At 39.5% G+C, this 20,514-nt stretch overlaps 1 protein-coding gene across 1 annotated transcript in view; it reads right to left on the minus strand.

Moving 5' to 3' along the window:
- PLD5 (phospholipase D family member 5) overlaps positions 1-20,514 on the minus strand; it is a 371,133-nt gene that overhangs the window by 138,309 nt on the left and 212,310 nt on the right. The window contains exon 4 of the mRNA XM_063082894.1: positions 18,930-19,041. Coding sequence (XP_062938964.1) covers positions 18,930-19,041 — 112 coding nt within the window. The remainder of the gene's footprint in view (positions 1-18,929; positions 19,042-20,514) is intronic.

Below are 20,514 nucleotides of genomic sequence, written 5' to 3' on the forward strand. Positions count from 1 at the left end.
GGACTCTGGACTTCCCAGCCTCTGAAACTGTAAGCAATACATTTTGTTTTCTTATACCCAGTTCTGAGTATTCTCTTATAAGCAACAGAAAGGGACTAATACACTCACATAATTCAAATTTCTAAAAAACCTTCAAAGAAGTGTTTCATTTTATAACCATCAGAATTATCAGAGATAGCTGATCTAATCTTTGAAGATCTTTCCCTTATCTGTATGGCTGGCGGAACGTGCTGTATATACTTATGGCTACTCTGATAAAAAACCGTTACGTAAGACCCAATACAAAATGTGCTCCTGTCCCTCTCAGAACCTCGATCTAGCAATAGCAACTGAAGCCATCTGACTGAGCAGGAGGTCTGACTAAATGGAGGGTTTTTATAGTCAGGCAATCTGCACATCTATCGCTTACTAACTTGTCCCCATGGGCAAGTCACTTAATCTCTGAGCTTCATCTGCACAAAGTAATCAATAAGGAATAGCTTTCCCAAAGCCATTGAGAAAATTAAAAGAGGTAATAACAGGCATCTAATACTCAATATGTAATAGATAACTATTAATGTCATAGTTGGGGAATTGTAAACTGTGCTTTGGCGAAATATGTCAAAGGAAAGACTGCCAGGAGTTAACTGTGTGCAGCTTTTCCTGGTGTTTTGTTCATGGTTGTAGAAAGCAGTGTGGATAAGAAAGTTTGTTTTGCATGGCCCTGAGAGTTCTCTACCTGGAAAGAGCATGTACTCCACTGTTCATGACTGTCAACATCTTCAAAACTTTCCAGTTGGCTGTCAAGACTTTATCTTATACTGCACATGACAAGCAGCCAGAACTATTTCATCTTTAGAAAGGTTTCCGTCCTAATACACCAATCTCACCATTGGTCACCACTAGTTTGGCAGCTCAGTCTATTTTCTGGATGTTCCTCAGAATTTCTATCTTCCCCCTGGTATAGTACAAGCCTCCAAATCTTGTTGTTCATCCTGCTTAGCATCTCAACTATTTGGTTTAATTTTCCATCCTCACCGTTCTTTCCAAACATTTTTGCCCCTTAACATTGTTATTGATTGTATTAGTCCATTTCTATTGCTTATAAGAAAATTCTTGGAACTGGGTAATTTGTAAGAAAACGAAATTTATCGCTTACAGTTGTGGAGGCTGGGAAGTCCACAGTGCCAGGAACACAACTAGTGAGGGTCTTGGTGGTGGCAATAGTGACCCAGGGATCTCACATGGCAGACAATGGTGGGGCAGAGAGAGACTCACCTCTCACGTGCTCTTCTTTTAAAGCCTTCAGAACCACGCCCTTGACCACCATTATTAATCCATTCACTATGGCATGATCCTGCAATCTAATCACCTCTTCAAGGCCCCACCTTTTAATTACCATAATAGGGTTTCCCACCCTCTTAACACTGTCACAGTAGAGGCCAAGTTTTGGGGGGACACTCAATCCAAGGCATTGATTTATATTATTTAGCTTCCCCAACAGCTGCACTTGAAAGACAGAGTCTGGGCAGTTAATGACCTGTGAATCACTTAAAAATGAATGTAATGACCTCAGAATGGAATTAATGTTTTACGAATAATTTTAATGGTCTTTTTTTCCAGTTTTGATAAGGTAGGCTTGTGTGTGTGTGTGTGTGTTTGCCCAAAGGCACAGGAAATGGAAACTCTCTGGCTCAAGGACAGAGGGAAAATGGAACCCAGAAAAACAAAATAATTTTCAAGGGGAGGGCAGAAGCAGCAGAGCATAAACGCTGGTTGATGAAGACAGAAGGAGGAAAATCAATAAAAACAGCCATACCTGAACAAGAATCAGTTTGGGAAGAGAACTGGGGTAGTGATAAAAGGTGTATCAAGGTACATGCTAGAGAGATACAAATTCAGAGTTATACGATTGGGTTTCATCTCTAGCTGTTGGCCAGACCCACCAGTACTCTTTGTAGCATTGATGTGAGGTCAGGAAAGCATCACATGGAAACATTAACACCCAGACAGTGCTCAGAAGGCCAGAAAATGCCCAAGGCATTTTTTTTTATATTGGAAAACATTGCTGATTATCTTTTTAGAGTCCCCAGAAGTTATCAGATCTTAAAAAGTCCCCAAATTCCTATTCAATTCAAATACCTAAAAATTAAAGAGCACTAGCAAAACATCTAAACACAATGCTTTTTTTCTTATACCATCATTTCCAATTGACAATTGACCTTTTATGAATTTCCTTGGAAGGAAGCTTATAGGTAACTTCCCAGACTTGACAGCATGGTTATCCGGATGTGCTGCAAATGACCAGGTGATTTGCCAAAATCTGCCACTGTGTGACTACGGTGAGCTAAGTGTCTGGAATCAAGCTCTGTGCAGAAAAGAATTCAAAGGAGGCAGAGGCCTGCCACTGCATGGGGCCACTTGGCCATGAGCCTGCTCAGGCTGGTGTAGGTGCTGGCTTTTCCACCAATCATCCCACTAATCCATTCATAGGTGTGTTCAGATAGGTCACAAAACATACTTATCTCCTGTGATGTATCTATAGGACCTCTGCAAGTATTAAAAATATTGGAGAGGGCTTTGAGGAAGAAAGAACTTGCTTTACTTACGTATTACACACACACACATGCAAACACACACACACATAACCACTTTCCATTTTATAAATGAGGAATTAAAAACCCAGAGAGGTTGAGTAAGTTGTCCAAAACCAAGTAAGTTCAATTCTGACAGGTGAAAAAAATCACATCTGCTTGTTTGTTTTTAGTAAAAGGCGAAAGATTTATACGATCTGAAGAGAAACCAGAGTATCTGCTTGTTTGTTTTTTATTTCTTTCAACATGAGCGCCATTGAGACTCTTGCCTTAATATGCTCTTGACATCAATGTGTTGTAACTTTTTTCTGTGAATTTTCTCTTCATATCCTGATCCCATTTTAAAAGTTTGGTTGTTTATATTTTCGTAATTGATGGGAAAATGTGATTGTATATTAAGAACCGGAGTCATTTCATACTTTTTAAATTCAAGGGAAAAAGTGCCTTTGAAGCTTTACAAGAATCAATACCTTTAAGCCATGAATGAGGTTAAAGGATATCACAGGAAAACATGGACAGGTTTTCATGTTAGAACTGTAACATACATGTTGTTTATGTTCTTCCTTTATATTCATTCATTCATTACAAGATGAATTTCACGTTACAAATGAATTTCGTTTTCATGCCAGTTGACATTCTTAATGAACAGGGCACATGGTAACTGCCGCTGCCTGTGATAAGATTATTTCTCACGTCTGGGTGCCAACCCTGCCCTCTCCTCTTCCCCAGATCTAATCTGTCCATGGGGCTCTGCTTTAGCCTGTAAATTCCACAGGACTGTTGCCACGCCCCCTTAAAATTAACGAAAAGTGCCAGTAGCCTGTGAACTCACACTATTGATCACTGCCTCATAGAGAAGCCTTGAGCCTGTTCCTACCATCTGTAATGATTCTAATAATACATTATTTACGAAGAGCTGAATATATGTCAACCCCAATGCTAAGTGATGTACATACATTATCCTCTAATTCCCACAACCAATCCATGACAGTATTCCACTTTCCATTGCTTCCTGTGCCAGTTTAAGTAGTTTCCAAGGTCTTTGGCCATCTCCTCTAGATTTTCAAATTTATTGGCACAAACTTGTTCATAATATCCTCTTACTATCTTTTTAATGTCTTTAATGTCTGCTAATGTTCCTTGTTTCATTCTTGATATTGGTAAGATCTGTCTTCTCCCTTTTTCTCTTGACCAGTCTCCCCAGGAGGTTATGAAATTATTAATCTCTTCAAAAATCAACTTTAAGCTTAGTTGAATTTCTCTATGATGCATTTTTAAAATTTCATTAATTTTTTGCTCTTATGATTAATATTTTATCGTTTCTGCTTTTTGGGGGGCTAAAAAATTTTTAAACAGATGCATGGGTGACTGATTTCAACTTTTCTTCTTTCCTAATGTATGAATTTAAGACTATCATTTCCCCCTAAGCACAACTTTACCTGCATTCCACAAATTTTGATCTATTGTATTATCAAAGGGTTTTGAAAGTTTCTTATTTCCATTGTGATTTCTTTGTTGACCTAGCATTACTTAGAATAAGCAATGAAATGCATCACTGTCAACCATTTGGAGGTTTAGTTTAATTTCACTGTAGCCACAGAACATACTCTGTATGATCTAAATCCTCTAATATGTGTTGAGGTTTGCATTATGGCCCAGCATATAGTCTATTTAGGTAAAAATTCCATGTGCATTCTCTATATATGTTGCTCTGTATCGTTGCACTGTTCTATATGTTACCTAGGACATGTTTATTAATTGTTCAAATCTCCCTGCCTCTACTGATTTTTTTGTATGCTTGTTCTGTTATTGAAAGTGTTGTGTTCAAATCTCTATCATTATACATTTATCTCTTTTTAGGTCTGTCAGTTTTTGGCTTTTATAGTTTGGGATTATTTTAAGGTCCACATAAAAATTAGTATAGTTATATTCTCCCTATTATGTTGACTTTCTAATCACTATAAAATGGTCATCGCCGGTAATTCTTCTTGCATGAAAGTCCACTTTGTTATATAGTTAGAACAGCTATACGATTTTCTTTTGGTTAGTATGGCACATAAGATATTTTTCATTCCTTTCACTTTCAAATTTTCTGTGTCCTAATATATAAAGTGGATCTCTGGTAAGCAATATATTATTTAATCCAGCCAGATAATTTTTGTCTTTTAACTGAAGAATTCAGACAATTTACATTTAATACATTCACTAATATATCTGGATTTAAAACATCATCTTACAATTAGTCTTTAATTTATCTAACCTGATCTTTTAGTGCCTAAGGTGAACACCATGACTGTTTCTTTGTATTGCTAGAGACTACCTTAAATTCATACTTCTGTAACATCCTGGACAATGAATACAAAGACCTTTATAAATTTCAACCCCATTTCGTTTTTCTACTATTTTTGTCATGCATTTTAATTCTACATATATTTTAAATCTCAGAAGACATTATTACTGTGGTTTGGTATAGTCAATATACATTTACACTTGCCCACATATTTACCCTTCTCCTAAAACAAGTCAGACCTAAATTAATCTTTCTACTCACATATTTAATAAGGACAACACAGAGCTTACTATGTCCCAAACAGAGCTCTTCATTTTTCCCAAATGTCAAGCCTTTTTCTCCTATTAACTTTATCATGTCAGCAAATGATAGCACTAAACCTTGGGGATCGTCCTTCATCTGTCTCTTTCCCTCAGCCCCATCCCCACAGCCAATACGTAACCAAGTTCTGTTAGTTCTATCTCAAAATATATTTTGAATATGTTTATTCCTCACCCCCAACTCCCCTCTTATCCATCCCCCACACACAGCCAAAATAATCTTTAAGAAATCCAAATCTGATCAAGTCATTTCCATTAGTGCCTCACCGGTGTCTGGCATGTTGTAAGAGCACAATAAATACTTGTGAAAAGAATGAATGAATGAATGAATTGATGAACAACTAAGTTACTTGCTCAAGGTCTCAGAACTAGAATTATAACCCGTGTCTGTCCTATGTCATCACAATAAACACCTTTACCTAGGACCAGGAATGGTGCTGGCCCCTTATTTGCCAGCCTGTCTCGCTGAGAGCAAACTACAGTGCTTTACCAAATTGAAAAACAGATATAATAAAACAGCTATCTTTCATACACAGTACGGCCATGAACAGATTTCCTAGACATCTTTAAAAATGTAATTGGAAGATTGCTAAGCAGAAAAGCATGGATGCTTTCGTCATTTCCTGAGGTCTCTGCAAAATGAATAATTTAGAAAGATCCGAAAATACTAAAATCACTCGCGTGGGGCACTCTGCCAAGAATTAGCACAACAGCTATCTTTTATCACCCACTAACCATGGGACCTTTGACACATGATTTTATCTGTATGTGTCTCAGCTTCCTCATATGTAACATGGAAATAACAACAGCGTTTACCTCTCAGGGGTTCAACAAGAATACAGGTAAAGTATAAAGATGACACCTGCTAGTTGCAACTATCATTATAAACTCCAATCTTATTGAAAATGTACTAAAGATATTTTTATTGTTTTCTTGGCGAACGTTTTGATAAATAAAATAACTTGTAATAAATCCTATTATATTATTAACTCCATCCCCAAATTTGGAGGTTTCACAGAAAGGTGACAGGTTGATTCATACCTTACCTCTTGGTGATCATAGGCAGGTTTTCATTGCTAGAGCATCTGTATCTCATCCCTCCCGTGAGCCCCTTTAAAGTTCATTCCCCAGTTTTTCTTCCCAGCAAGTAATAACATAAATGTGACAAAAATGGCTTCTTAGGCAATTTTATCTGAGTAACTCAACAGAGTCCTGAAACAGTAGAAATGAAGAGAGGAGGCATGTGAGGTTGCCAGACAGACAGCTTGCTGTGCTTGGCACACATCTAACACATATGCCAGGAGCCTGCTGTGACTTGTGTGAGTGTAAAGACTGAGCTGAGCAGGGGAGGAGGGGGAGGCTTGGGCAGAAAAAGGCAGTCTAAGGAGAATCTGACCAAACTAGAGTGTGTACAACTCCTTCCTGGAATCCAGAAATGGATGGGACATTCTCAGTTTCTCCTAAAGAGCAAATAAAATGAGGTGTGTTTTAAGTGCAGCTATACAAAAATATACACTATACAAAGGGATACTAAGGTGTACAATGGGAATTGCTTAGAGCTGAACCAGAAAACAAAGAAATGCATAATTCAGGAAGAGATGTTTATTACCTGAGGAGCCCACTCTCCGTTTAGGAGAGCTAAAAGCCAGTCTTGTCTGGAGATTCAAGTCATTAAATATTTGTTGAGCACTGATAGTTCTGTGTACACAGAGGGGATTCAATTCAATTCTATCAACACAGCGCCTTTTAGTGCAGGGTACTGTGGAAGGAACAATGATGAAAGAGAGATGTGGAGCTTGGGAATTCTACCTGGACCAGCCCCTGTCCACCTAGATCTTCTACAGACAGAAGCCTCTCCACTGCTCATGAAATCAAAAGTCAGGGTGCACATGTCAAAGCTCTTGGGGCCTCTTTCTCTGCCGGATGCATCACTACTAAAAATGCAATAGAGCTTTTGCTTTTTAATCTGAAACATTGTAATATCATGTCTGTTCACATCCCATGTACTTCTTGGATTGTAAAACTAATATATAAGTTCCTCAGAATGGCAGCTGGAATTTGCCTTTCCTGAGCATGTGATTCAGAAAGTGCTGTAGACTGGATGTCCCCCCAAAGTCACTGAAGCTCTTAAGGGTGGGAAATCCTATTATGGTAATTGAGAAGTGGGGCCTTGGAGAGGGGATTGGATTGTAGGATCATGCCATAGTGAATGGGTTAATAATGGTGGTCAGGGGCGTGGTTTTGAGGGCTTTAGAAGGACAGCACATGAGAGTCTCTCTCTTTTTGCTCCACCATTTTTGCAATGTGATACCCTGTATTGCTGAAATCACCACCAAAGGTATTTTTGTTAGAAGCAACAGAAATGGACTCATACAAGAAGCAGAGGAACTGCCCTTCTCTGTTCCTTAAAGCTCCCAAATTTTCTGGGACTTTTTCAAGCCTCATAACAAATTCAGAATGTTTTTTCATTTAATGAAATAAATGCATATTTTACACGATATGGTGTGTCAGCCTATGGTTGGGCAGAGAATATCTTGGGACAAAGAAAATGCTTACATGATTCATTCTTTGTGACAGCATGGGAAACTAGGGGACACATTTCATTTGCATCCACCAAACCTGCAGTTTAATATGATGATGTGCTCCTACAGAGAAGCCTCACCCACAGGCACTTATGGTGCCCCAAAGTACTCATGACGCGGTGGAGGTGGTCCAAGAAGACTTGGTCCCTGTGCATGGGGGGGGACAATAGTAGCATCTAATTAAGTTGCAGAATATGTGATACATATTAGATACTGACAGGAATCCATACGTGGAAAACTCAGTGGGTACTTGGGCTAGTGAGAGCACAGTCACCTAGCCAAGTGTTGGCTTTCAATGAGTATAATTCACATAAGTCTCTTGCAGAGCCATGGGTTTAGATACAATCGAAAGGACAAGTATAACCAGGGTGTGATTTCCACCTGCTATTAGGGAGGAGGTAAGGTGTTGGAAAGAAGTATTGCTTCGTTTTGGAAAATACACTACCAAAAATTTAGCATAGCTCCCCATTGTTCTGAGATTTCAGGGGTCAGGACCTCAACTTCTCATAATGCCTTAGTAGGTGATCAAACACTGTCTCTTGAATGTCTGTAAACTTCTGGGCCATGAGTAGTTCCGGACAAAGATGTCTTTTCCCAAGTGTGGTTTCAGTAAAAGTGAATCAGAATAGAAAGTTCTAGCTGAATTTCCAAATCAGAGTAAGATGAACATCAAACTCTGATATCAAAGGGAATTCAGAACCTTAATTAACTCCGTATTACTTCCCAAATGCTATTGAATTTGCAATCTTAAACTAAATCATGTAAAACTTCAGCTTATAAACAAGCTTTGTCAATACGATTACGCTAAGAGCCTCAATTTTTCCAATTACCATGCTGTTGTATTGCCAATAACACGTAAGATACTCCTGTTTTTCAAACTTGAACCACAATAATATTGACAATGATGCCTTCTGTCCTCACACTGATGCAGGGACTTTGTCTACTTAGTATAATCACAGGAGACCTGCTGGAGGGGACACAGCAGCACAGACATCCCTTTCACAGGCTGGCATTTGCCTTCTCATCAGCTGCGCCTTGTGAATAATGAGATTCATTCATCAGCCTCTGTGGTGAATGTAACAGCCTCAAGTCAAGGGCCCGCCTGTTCTGCGCAGTGTGCGGAGACTTCATGGTGCGGGCTCCTTGGGGAAAATGGAAGTTTGACTTCCCGAGGAAGCCCAGATCCATTCGCAAGCCTGTCAGGATGAGTTGGATCCTGTCCCTGCACACCCCCTCCTCCTCAAGACCACATGAAAGATTTAGTCTCCAGTGGTAGTTTTAACTTATTCTCGTCCAATATTTATAAGTGTTGGCACTTTTAGCCAAGAAGCCCTTTAGGATATAAATGAGAGAATTTCTCTGGACGATCTGGAGGTGGGATGGGAAGATGTTCTTTATGCCATATGCCCCAAGTACAGACTTGCTGAGTAAGGAAGTCCGTTCTGGTCCTAGTGGGGCCCAGCACTGTGGCCCCACACCATGTAGACCTTGCTGCCGGCTTGGCCCTTAAGGCAGAATTTGTGGAGTAAACTGGTGTCTCTCCTTTTCCTCCCTTCCTTCCTTCATGGCATTTCCCTCATCATAAAATATGCTCAATCCAAAAAAAATGTTTTAAAGGACCGATCATGTGCCAGGTACTGTGTTAAATACTTTATATGGACTATTTCATGAATCTTCACAACCAACTATGCAGTAGCTACTGTATTAACCCATGGAATCAGGAGATCGAAGTTTCAAGAGGTTAAATAACTCACAGAGGTCACACAAGTGGCAAAGCCAGGGGCGTATTCCCACTGTAGAATCTGAGCTTTTGGCCTACACCCTATCCTTGCATGGAAAACACCATACACACATGCACACACATGCACACACACACACACACACACACACACACACAGAAAAACAGAACAAAATTAGCTATAATCTCATCACTCAAAGGTAACTCCTATTAACACTTTAGAGTAGATCTTCTTTCATAAAGAAACTTAGATTATCCTTGAACGAAAATGAAATAATACAGTAGTTTCTGTTTCGCAGACTACCTCTTTTCACTTAGCAATAGGATCTGAACATTTCCCCCACATCAGAGGCTATTAGCCATAGCATGATCGGGGAGGAGGATTGGTGTTCCATCATGTGAATGTTCCATTGTTTTCTCTTTCTAACTTTAGGGATGGTGCTGCAGTGTATATCTTTGTATGTGATCCTTGAGAACCTAATGCTGAGCAGCCGCTGGGGCAACCTGAGGGTAATGGGCCTGCAGAATGGGGGTGGCTGCTGCAGGAGCCCAGCTCAAGGAAGTCCTGTCCCTGCTGAGCCGAGGCCATCCATTGGCACGACTCCTACCATGACTCCCAGCACCTCCAGTCCTGCTGCCTTGGATCAAGTGGGTGCAGTTATTGCTAAAGAACTTATTGAATTATTGCTGTCTTTGGTTCCATATAGTTATTTTGCAGTTGTATTGATTAGTTATTTTACATTTTATTATACAGTCACTTTGCATGGACCCTTACCCCAAGAGAAACCATAATTTATGAGTTTCCATAATAAGTCTACAAAATCATGTATCTCCACTCTCCCTCTGCTGTGGCTTGAAGGTGTCCCCTCCAAAATTAGGTGTTGAAACTTAATGGCCAGTGGGATGGTATTAACAAATGAGGCCATTAAGAGATGATTAGGCCATGAGGGCTCCTCCTCAAGAAGAGGATTAGGTCCCTTCCAAAGAGGCTTGATAAAGGGAGTCAGTCCTCTCTTTTGCCATGCGATGAGGCAGCAAGAAGGCCCTTGCCAGTTGCCATCATCTTGATTTTGGACTTCCCCGCCTCCAAAACTGTGAGGAAATAAGGTTGTTTTTTTTATAAATTACCCAGTCTCACACGTGCTGTTATAGCAGCACAAAACAGACTAAGACATCTTCAAACCCTCTTTCAAAAAGATCTGAAAAGTCAGCAAAAAACTGTGGGGGGTAGTCAGATATTAATACTCCTTTCTGTCAAGAAGGAAATTACTTAATGCTTCTGCCTAAGTTTGTGTTAATTAGCCATATGGATGAATGAAGACATGGGACCCCTCGGCAAACTGCACCTGCTCTTCTAAGTATGACCCCATGCCCCATCCTCCACCTGGGCAAATGACCATGTGGAAACACATTCAAACTGATGTTCCTATCTCTGATCTCCACAGGAGCTTATTAAAGAAAAAGAAACACAAACCAAAGTAGTTTGAATTAAACCAACCCTTGAAATGCCATTTTCAATACCATTTTCAAATATTATTTTCTTTTAGGAGAAAGATACTATTTGAATTTATTTTATACTTTCAAAATGCTTGCCCCATCATTTACTAATTAGCATAACGTTTGAGAAACATCCTCAGTTTTAAATACAGGAAAATTCCTGTTTAGTGCAGTTCACTTAGTACAGAGAAAGTTATCCCTTCGCCACTCTCCAGGTCTTTTTACCATGTCAGACAAAATTATTCAACCCTTCTAAATCTCTTCATCTTACTTTTAGCAACTTGCCACATTGCCTGGTCTCTTCCACAGAAAAATAGAATGACCAGTATTAGAAAGATCAAGAATTAATCTGGAGTCTGGAAAATCTGAAATGTGCTCTATAGAATGCTTCACACACCCAAAGCTTGAGCTGTTTTGTTTGTTCGACAAACATGTATTTATCGCCTTACATGCCATGCAGCAAGTCTATATCTTATCCTCATAGAGGTTGAAGTCTAGAAGTAGAAACTTGCCTTACAGTGCAGTAAATGCTCAGAGAGGGAAGCCTAGGGCTGAGTGAGCTCAGATGGGGTGCTGGGCTCTGCTTGGGAGAATGTGGGAGAGGCCTCCTGCAGGAGCTGGAGGAGGGGTTTGGAATGAATCCTCTTGGCTGCCAATTAAGTTCCATATTGTCTTTTCTTAAAACTAATCCTGTCTCAGACCCATGCTATTATTTACTTAATTATATTTAAATCAAATTTAAATGGACTCATTTTTTAAACTTGGCTTTGCCCTAAGTATTAATATTCATAAAATAATGTGTCTGATGTACTAGCTATTTTATCCAAGTACATATTAAAATAATACATTCAAATAATAAAAATCCAGCAAGACCTAATCAACTTGCAAACTCCCAACCACAGAGGAGTCCTACGTTGAAAAGCATTATTAAAGGTGAGGCTGAACCATTGAAAAACGTTAAGGTAAGGAATTGGCAGGAGGACTTTGCTAATTTTAAGGAGCATCATTCTATGTGGAGAGTAGAACACAGTAAGACAGGAGTTGGGAAGAACCATTAGGATGTCACTGCAAACAATCAAGAGAGAAATGATAAAGGTGTAAGTTGGACTAGTAGTGATAGGGAGGGAAAAAGGAAACCATTTCCAGAGTTGTTAAGATTGTACATCTGTGGGAATTGCAGAGTGATTTGATTTTAGAGGTTAGGAAAGAAGAGGAGTCAAGCATAACTCTAGGTTTCTTTCAGAGTGAACTGGAACGACGGTCATGTCATTTACTAAGATATGACCTATAGGAAGAAGGGCGCTGAAGGCATTGAGGGTGGGGTAGTCCATCAACTTACTTTTGGACAAGTTGATTTTGAGATATTTCAAGAATATCCAAGTGGAAATGTTAAGTTTGTAGTTGAACATTCGAGTCTGGGTTCAGGAAAAACCACGTGTGGGCCATCTGCATGCAGGTGACGAGCAAAGCCATGGATGTGGATGCGATCACCACAGAGGGAGGGTGGACAGAGGAGGGAAGGGAAGGGAAGAGGAAAAGAAAGAGCAGGAGCAGCCAGCACCTCAGGAGAAGAGAGAGGATGCAAAGTCAGCAGGAGAGACTGTGAAGGCGTGGGCAGAGACACAGGAGGGAAACGTGGAGGGAACAGCCCCACAAAACCAGGGGACACCACCAAAGCCAACACAGCTCCAGGAAAGACAGAAGAGCAGGACAGAGAGTTCAAAGCTGCAGAAAGGTCATGTGATACAAAGTCTAAAACACCCCTGTCAAGTTTCATACCTGGAGGTCCCTGGGGATGATGACAAGGTCATTTAAGTGGAATCAGGGTGGAAGCCAGACTGCTGTGGTTTGAGGACCGACTGCACAGGGCTGGGGACAGGAAAGTGGAGACAGCGGAGCATAAACATGTAGAAAAGGGCGGGGGGGGAGCAGCCAGAGGAGACCTGGGAAGGATGTTGCTGACTCCTTCTTCTCTGTACCCCAGGTGACTCGAGTGTGTCTATATGTTGAGGAGACAGCCATTGAAAAGGCGGAGTGTGACGTGTGGCTCTAAAGGTAAGAGGGGAGAAACAGAAGGAATCCCTGAGAAAACAGGCCAGATGCCACGGGTGGGTGGGTTAGACTTGGAAGAGAACCAAAGATCCCCTTCTTCTGAGGCTGAAGGAAAGAGGGCAGAGCAGGGCATGGGCACAGATGACACACTGGCGTGGAGTGCTGTGCTGGGAGAGCCCCGGTCTGACAGCCTCTCGTTCGTGTGATGTGCTTAGTTAGTAAGAGATACAATCTTGTGAAGAGGGATGGCTGTTGGTCAGGAGATGCAGAGGAGCAGTGAATATGTGGAATATCTGTTGCTATGGACCAGAGGGAGGAAGTTAGTAGAATCACCAAGCATGAGGAAGTTAGCTCAGAAAAAAAAAAAAAAAGGATAAGATATGAGATGGAAAGAAGGAAGGCACAGGAAGAACTGGGCAATGTAAGTTTCATGCTGAGCAGTATCTGGAAACAACAGAAATAGAACTTTACATTTTAACTCACCCTAGTTCTTATGGCACTGATTAAAAAAGCAGGTACAATTAGATGGATATCCACCTTGAAGATGGAGACACAGAGTCACAGAAGCAAGAGATCTCACTCGCTAATGTGGGCAGTCAATGCTCTCTGTGTGGCTACTCCAAGCAAGGCCAGAACTGCTCCAAGTCTGTGAGTAGCAGACCAGGGAGGAAAACCTGTCTCTAGTCCCCTGCAGAGCATAGATGTGTTAAGGCCCCACGAAGTTTAATAGGCATCCCAAACAATACACTAGTTGCTAAAAACAATGGCTGTGGGATACTTAGGAATCATAACCATTCAGAAAGCTTATAATTTATTCTTTTATTTATATTCATATCTTATTCCTCTTCGTCTTTTATAAAGAGCACCTTCCCCTAATTCTAGCATCTTTAGGATAGAAACGCATAAAGCCACAACTAGATTGAACAGATAAGTTCTTCTATCATGTCACAAGGCTGACTATGCACATAAATTCCTTGAAAATGCCATGTCTGCCAAGGTTCTTATGTATTAGGGATAAAAATAAAACTTCTAGCACAAGATTGGAGCAAACAGATGACTGGTATGATTACATTATATGCATCAGAAGAATCCTTCTGAAAGTTTAAACACATTGAATTGCAAACCTAAACTTGGTGGCTCTTAGAGCAGAGACTGAACACACAGATGGAGTGGTACCAGTGTCGCCAGCTGGGTGATTCCTTGCACAAACTAGAGCCAGCAAGAGTTATCACACAGTCGTAAAGGCAAATGAACAAGCTGTATCCCAAAGATGATTTGTAACGTACAGTTAGAACAGAGGCTTTCCTTCCTTCAGAAAATCACAGGGCTAGGAGTGTGTTTTTAGGGCATAAATAAATCCAGTCCAAACTAAGAGGCACTGACAGGCCAAACACAAAAATAACATGCCTGAGTAAAAGACAATGGTTCTCTCTAGTGTATGTTATTTATCATCCGTTTATTACGAGCCAGGCACCTGCATCAGATGCTTTTTATACATGATCTAATTTAATTACCTAATTTGTTATCCCCATTTGACTGAAAAGGATACTGAGGCTCAGAGAATGTGAGTAACTTGCCTAAGGTTGCATCATGCAGTGAATGGCAGATCCAGAAATTTAGTACAAGTCTATATGACACCAAAGTACCAGCTTCCAAATGCTATGCTAATTACACTGTGAATTATCATTAAAGCATAATGTGTCCAAATAAGCAGGAGATGAGCAGCTCCTGCCTTGCTGCCAAATATTTTGTTGTACTGCATGTGAGACAGAATGCCTCACAATGAATTTTGACTGCATGTACAGAACAAAGCCACCTGCCTTCACACACTCAAGCATAAGCCCAGGTGGCATTGACTTTGAGGAGGTGTGAAATGAAAGCAGAGTCTGATGGAAAAACATACTTGGGTAATAGCAAGGGCACCTTGACTTTTGTCTGGGCCATTACCAGCGCTCAATAGAAGGCAGCCTCACTGGCCTCCTACCCAAAAGATTTGGCACTTACGATGGCCACTAGCACAAACCTGGTCAGCAAAAGACCCTCTGAAATGTTCAGGTTCATTAAAAATAGCAACTGGGGATGAGAGCTAAAGTAATGCAGTTTACTCTAGGGAAATTACCAAAATATACTTATTAACGCTTACATTAAATTAACACATACAAGTATAGCTACCTGTAGAGTTAGACTTTGGAATAACTATAATTTTAAAATCTCTCAAATTATACTCCACATATTTGGAGTAAGCAGTTCACAAATCACCTTGTTAAATGTGCAAGTTGGAAACTGGGGCAGCTTGTATTAATTTTTAAATTTGTACATGCTCCTGTGCTCAGATCTACTAACAAATTTTCCTTTCAGGTTTTGTTAAGCTTAATCCATGAATGCAGAAATAAAATGAGCTATCAGTAATGAATGAGTACAGCTTTCCTGAATTCAGATAAGCATTGGCAAGGATCACGTTTAGAATTTGACAAAAGACCATAGCATCCCTCCCTCCTTTTTAAAATAACGCAGCTAAAAGAAAACCAGAACCCAATAATTAAAAAGACTGTTATTAAGAAGAGTGAAACAGCTTTAGTCTTATTTCAAATATTAAAATTCTGACTTAAATGAATAAAACTTGGTCACAAGTAGATGCCAATTAAGTATCTACTGTCTGCTCAGTGCTTTATGGGATCCTCAGCCAAATGACTGACAGATGCCCAACCAGTGATCAGTAGGATCCAGTGCTACTGGTTATTCACAGAGTGCTTGGCGTATAGTGCTAATAAGGGAAAGCTGGGCTCAGTTTCCCTCAAGCCACAGACTGTGTCTGAGCCAGTCACCTAGCTTAGTAGCAAAAAGGGAACAGATGAGGGATGCGGAGGGCTGGATTGAGTCCACTCCAAGGGCACACTTTACATCGTCTTCACAAAGGGCGACTGAAATGAAACAATGTGAATAAAACGCTAGAGAAACCTAGAACTATAATTTTAAAATCACATAGGCAGAAGATTTGAAGACTACTGTCTGCTAGGGTCTGAATGTCTCCCCACGTCCATGTGTGGAAACCTAATCCCCATTGTGGTGGTATTAAGAGGTGGGACCCTTAGGAAGTGATTAAGTCATGAATGGACTGGGGCCTTGAAGGATGGCCGGAGGGAACTAGCTTAGACCCTTTTTTTTCCTTTCTGTTTCTTTTGCCATATGAGGACACAGTGTTGTTTGTCCCTGCTCAAGGACACAGCAAAAAGTTGTCATATTAGAAGTGAAGACCAGGTCCTCACCAGACACAGATCCTACTGGCACCTTGATCTTGAATTTCCAGACTGCAGAACTGTGAAAAAATAAATTTCTGGTTTTTATAAATTACCCAGTGTCAGGTATTCTGTTATAGCAGCACAACTGGACTTAGACTATCTATCTATCCACCTACATATCTATCATCTATTTATCTAAATCTATCATCTATCTATCTGAAGAATATAAAGAAAGAAAATTCTTGACACATGAATGCTGTAGCTAAGCAAAACAAAACCTCATAAAATAGTTCTGTTATCAACTCCTTAAAGATGCCACAAAGCATATATCGGCAGCACAGACTAAGCTGTAGGTTCAATCCCTTTAGGTTTGTATGCAGAAGAGAAGGGTGTGGGAGGAAAACACATGATTGATTCTAACAAACTGAAAGCTTACAACAGCAGCTGAGCTGGACTGAACTAACACTTCTGGGCCCAGTGACAGTATCATCAAAAGAAAGAGGCATAGTACGGAGGTTCAGTATGCAGGACCCCCGAGCTCTAGGAGGGTTTCTTTCTGTGGCTCTGTACCTGGACTGATCACTAGCAATGAGGAGAGATCTACTGTACAACATGGTAAGTGCAGATAATAACAACATATTGTATTCTTGAAAATTGCTAAGAAAGTAAAATTTTGAGTCGTCTCACCACAAAAAGTGATAAACATATGAAGTAAGGCATAAGTATACATACCCATATTTCAAAACAACATATTATACATGATAAATACATACAATTTTTATTTGTCAATTAAAATATATAAATTTTTTAAATGTTAAAAGAAGGCCAAACAGCACCTAATGACAGAGTTTAACCCATGAGTGAATTTTGTTATTTGTATGGTCACTCTCTTTTAGCAGGTGACATCAACAGGACCAGTCACCTGAGCCTTTCCCTGCCCTGTTCCATTTCCCACTGGGTGTTTTCTTATCCCTTTCCTTTTTAGAAGCACGTTTTCATGATCACCTCCTCTCTTTCCCTTTGAGTTGCAATTTCTCCATGTTGTGCTCCTAGAATTATGATTTCTGATATCTTCTCTGCCTAGCCCAGGAGACTGTCTCTTCTCCAGTGTATTTCAGCTTACTGATTTCATCATGTTTTCCTATAGAAATTTCCTGTGTGATGTCATATAAAATACTGATTTGTATAACCTCCTTTCTTTCAGGTAATATAGCAGTTTTTATTTATTTGTTTATTTAGACAGGAACACTTCCTATCACTGAATGCATTAGCCATCAAGGGTTCTGTTAAAGACACCCATGTTTCTTAAAAAACAGCACAGCTTAAATTCTCTGAATTTCCATTCACTGAATATGGTCCCTGCACTATGAAGAAGCCCTGTTACTAGATGTTTAGCATCTACCTCTCACAGGGTGATATTAGAAATGATCAGTTTTAATTTAATTTTTTTAAAGTTAAGGGTTTCTAAATTAAATTTTCTAATTCATTGCTGAATATTTTAAAGTAACCCTTATTACCATATGTCATTGATTCTAAAACATGCAGTCTTCACATTTTAACATCTGTGACATTGGGATGCATCTTATGATTGCTATACATCAGGTGGCAAATTGTGACAGGATAGTCACCGCATGGTCTTGGTTGTTATTTCTGTTGGCCTGACAGGGCGGTTGCAGGTTCTCAATATTCACTCAGCAAACCATTTAAGGACCCGTTAAGGAAGAAATATGAGACGTGGTTACTGTCTGCATATCTTTCTTTGACATTTTCTGGTAAGCTTCAAAAACAAGCAGAATGGAAATGTGATTAGAAAAAAGAGATGATAGAAGGACATTCTGTTTGTCGAAGTTACATAGCTTCATCAACAATGTTGAGTGGAAAACGTGTGTATCAATAACTGACACAAAAAGTGATTCTCAAAAACTGAACTCTGTGTAGACACTATAGGGATTCCTTAGTCAGTTTATTTTACTTACATCAGTCTTCTCTACTGATTCTTTTTAGAGGTCTACAGTTTGAATAGTAAATTTTAGGTAAAAATTTTTACAAATCAGTAAAAACTATTAGGAAGTGAGAGTTCAGTTAAAGAAGATTGCAGCAAAATAAAGAAATTTATTTCAGAATGATTCTCAGTCTTTATAGGATCATGCGACAAATTCAAAGTGGCTGTATAAATGGAGTTCTCCTGTGGAATTATCGAAAAGCCGTGAATCAGGAGGTGTTTCATAAACTCCTAGATCTGACTATATTATTTTAAAGAATAGCATGTAGAGGATTTTCATTTGATAGGCAGGAGAAAAACAGAAATCCAATGTTTGTTCTGATGAGAGGGGCCTTTTTTCTCCAATCACATCACTGAAATGTTCAGAGAGGGAAAGATTCATCTTTCCAGTTTATTATCATTTACTGGCAAGTAGATTATTTTGCACGCAATAATATGCAACAACACTATTTTAAAAATCCCAGTGGTATTGATTAATTAGTTCCCTCATTTAAAAGCTTTAATCAGGCTTTTTTTTTTCCAAAGGAGAAATAAGAAATGTACTAAGTGAAATATATTGATTATAAAGAAATTATATATTATTTTAAGTGAAACAGAATACCCAGTGGTAGAGTAGCATATCAACCTTGGCCTTACCCTTTAATTTCAAGGCTTCTAATACCTTTGAATCAGCTGTCACGTCACTCACTAGCTTGATTTCAATATTTTGCGAAGTCAGTTGGAGCAGTTTTTCAAAAAGACGTTGACCCTGGAAAAAATATTCAGAGACAAAAAAAAAAAAATCAGAAAACCTAAATGTTTATCATTTGAGATAAGTATAAATAAACTCATTAAAAATTAAAACGCTTCTCTCAAATTAAAAGGCAAGCATTTCAACAATAGGTATTCATAGATACTTATGACACTATTTCAAAAGATTATATAGAATAGAAGCATCAACACAGATTACACTACATTTTTTGAATAGTGTGCAATGCAGTAATCATTGCAATAATAATGACAATGCTATAATCCAAATCTACCCTTCTTTTGCTTTTTAAATCTGTGATTATCTACACATGGAGAAGCAGGAAAAAAAGATTAAACAGTTGTGTTTTGGCCCAGAGAGTCCTGGATTCTAGCTGGTTTTCCAATTTACAAGCTGTTTTTTAATCTCATTAATCTCCAGTTTCTTCTCCTATAAAATGCACATAATACTAATCTAATATTTACTTCAAAATGTTTTGGGAGATTAAAGAGTTAATAGTAAATAAGTATCCTTTAAGTATTAGCTATTGTGGGGGGAATTATGGTTGCTAATCAGTGATTTACCTGAACTCATCTTGTTTAAAACTTGTTTTACTGAATTCAACTTGTTCTGCCTAAAAATAACCAATATATAAAGCAACAAAAAAATAAAAGTTTTCCTTACAAATTTTCATAAGCATATCATTTTTATGATAAATTTTAATCTCAGGGAGACTCAGAATAATAGTAGGTTGACAGTCACTGCATCAGCTCAGGTGACTGGATTGTGATCTTACCTGTTTATCCTTTGTGTGTTTTGATAGACCCCCCATCACAAAAAGGAACTGGCCTTCTTTGATTGATTTTTCAGCTTTTTGCTACTGGGCCACAAACACTAATACCTTCAAAGGCCAGACAGGCAATAAGGCTTTGGTGATTTCCAAGCTGCAAAGTCTTATCTTACTGGGATAAGAATGGACTGTTGATAATGATTACATGGAAGGGGTTTGGTGATAAGGAAGAAAAAATGGAAATATGGATGCAGAGCAGTGATTCAGTGGAATTCAGCCTTAGAAAAGAGAGAAGCTGGAGACTAATTCCCTAAAGCTGTAGTGTTCGAGGAGCGAGCTGGCAGCCTGCGCAAGGGTGACAGCTGACAGCAGGAGAGAGGGTCTGGCACAATCCAGCTTGCTCTGGCCTGGCGAGTGACCCTAGACATTGGAGGATGGAGTAGGTGTTGCTCCCTATGTCATGCACGGAGGCTTCTTTTTAGTTTAACTGAAGGTAGAAATAAAGGTTGCCCAAAGTGGAGCTCATCAAAAGCAAGCAGATTCCCCTGCACCCCAGAGCCTGAAGGTGGCCCCCCCCACAAACCAGGTTCTCCTGTGTGGTATGTGGAGTGAGTGCATCAGACAGATGTAAACACCTTCTTTAAAAATAAGGCAGGAAGGGAGAGAGGGAGAGAAGGAGGGGAGGGGAGGGTGGAGAGAGAGAG

This window comes from Cynocephalus volans, chromosome 18 (genome assembly GCF_027409185.1).
Source record: "Cynocephalus volans isolate mCynVol1 chromosome 18, mCynVol1.pri, whole genome shotgun sequence".
NCBI classification, from domain to species: domain Eukaryota; kingdom Metazoa; phylum Chordata; class Mammalia; order Dermoptera; family Cynocephalidae; genus Cynocephalus; species Cynocephalus volans.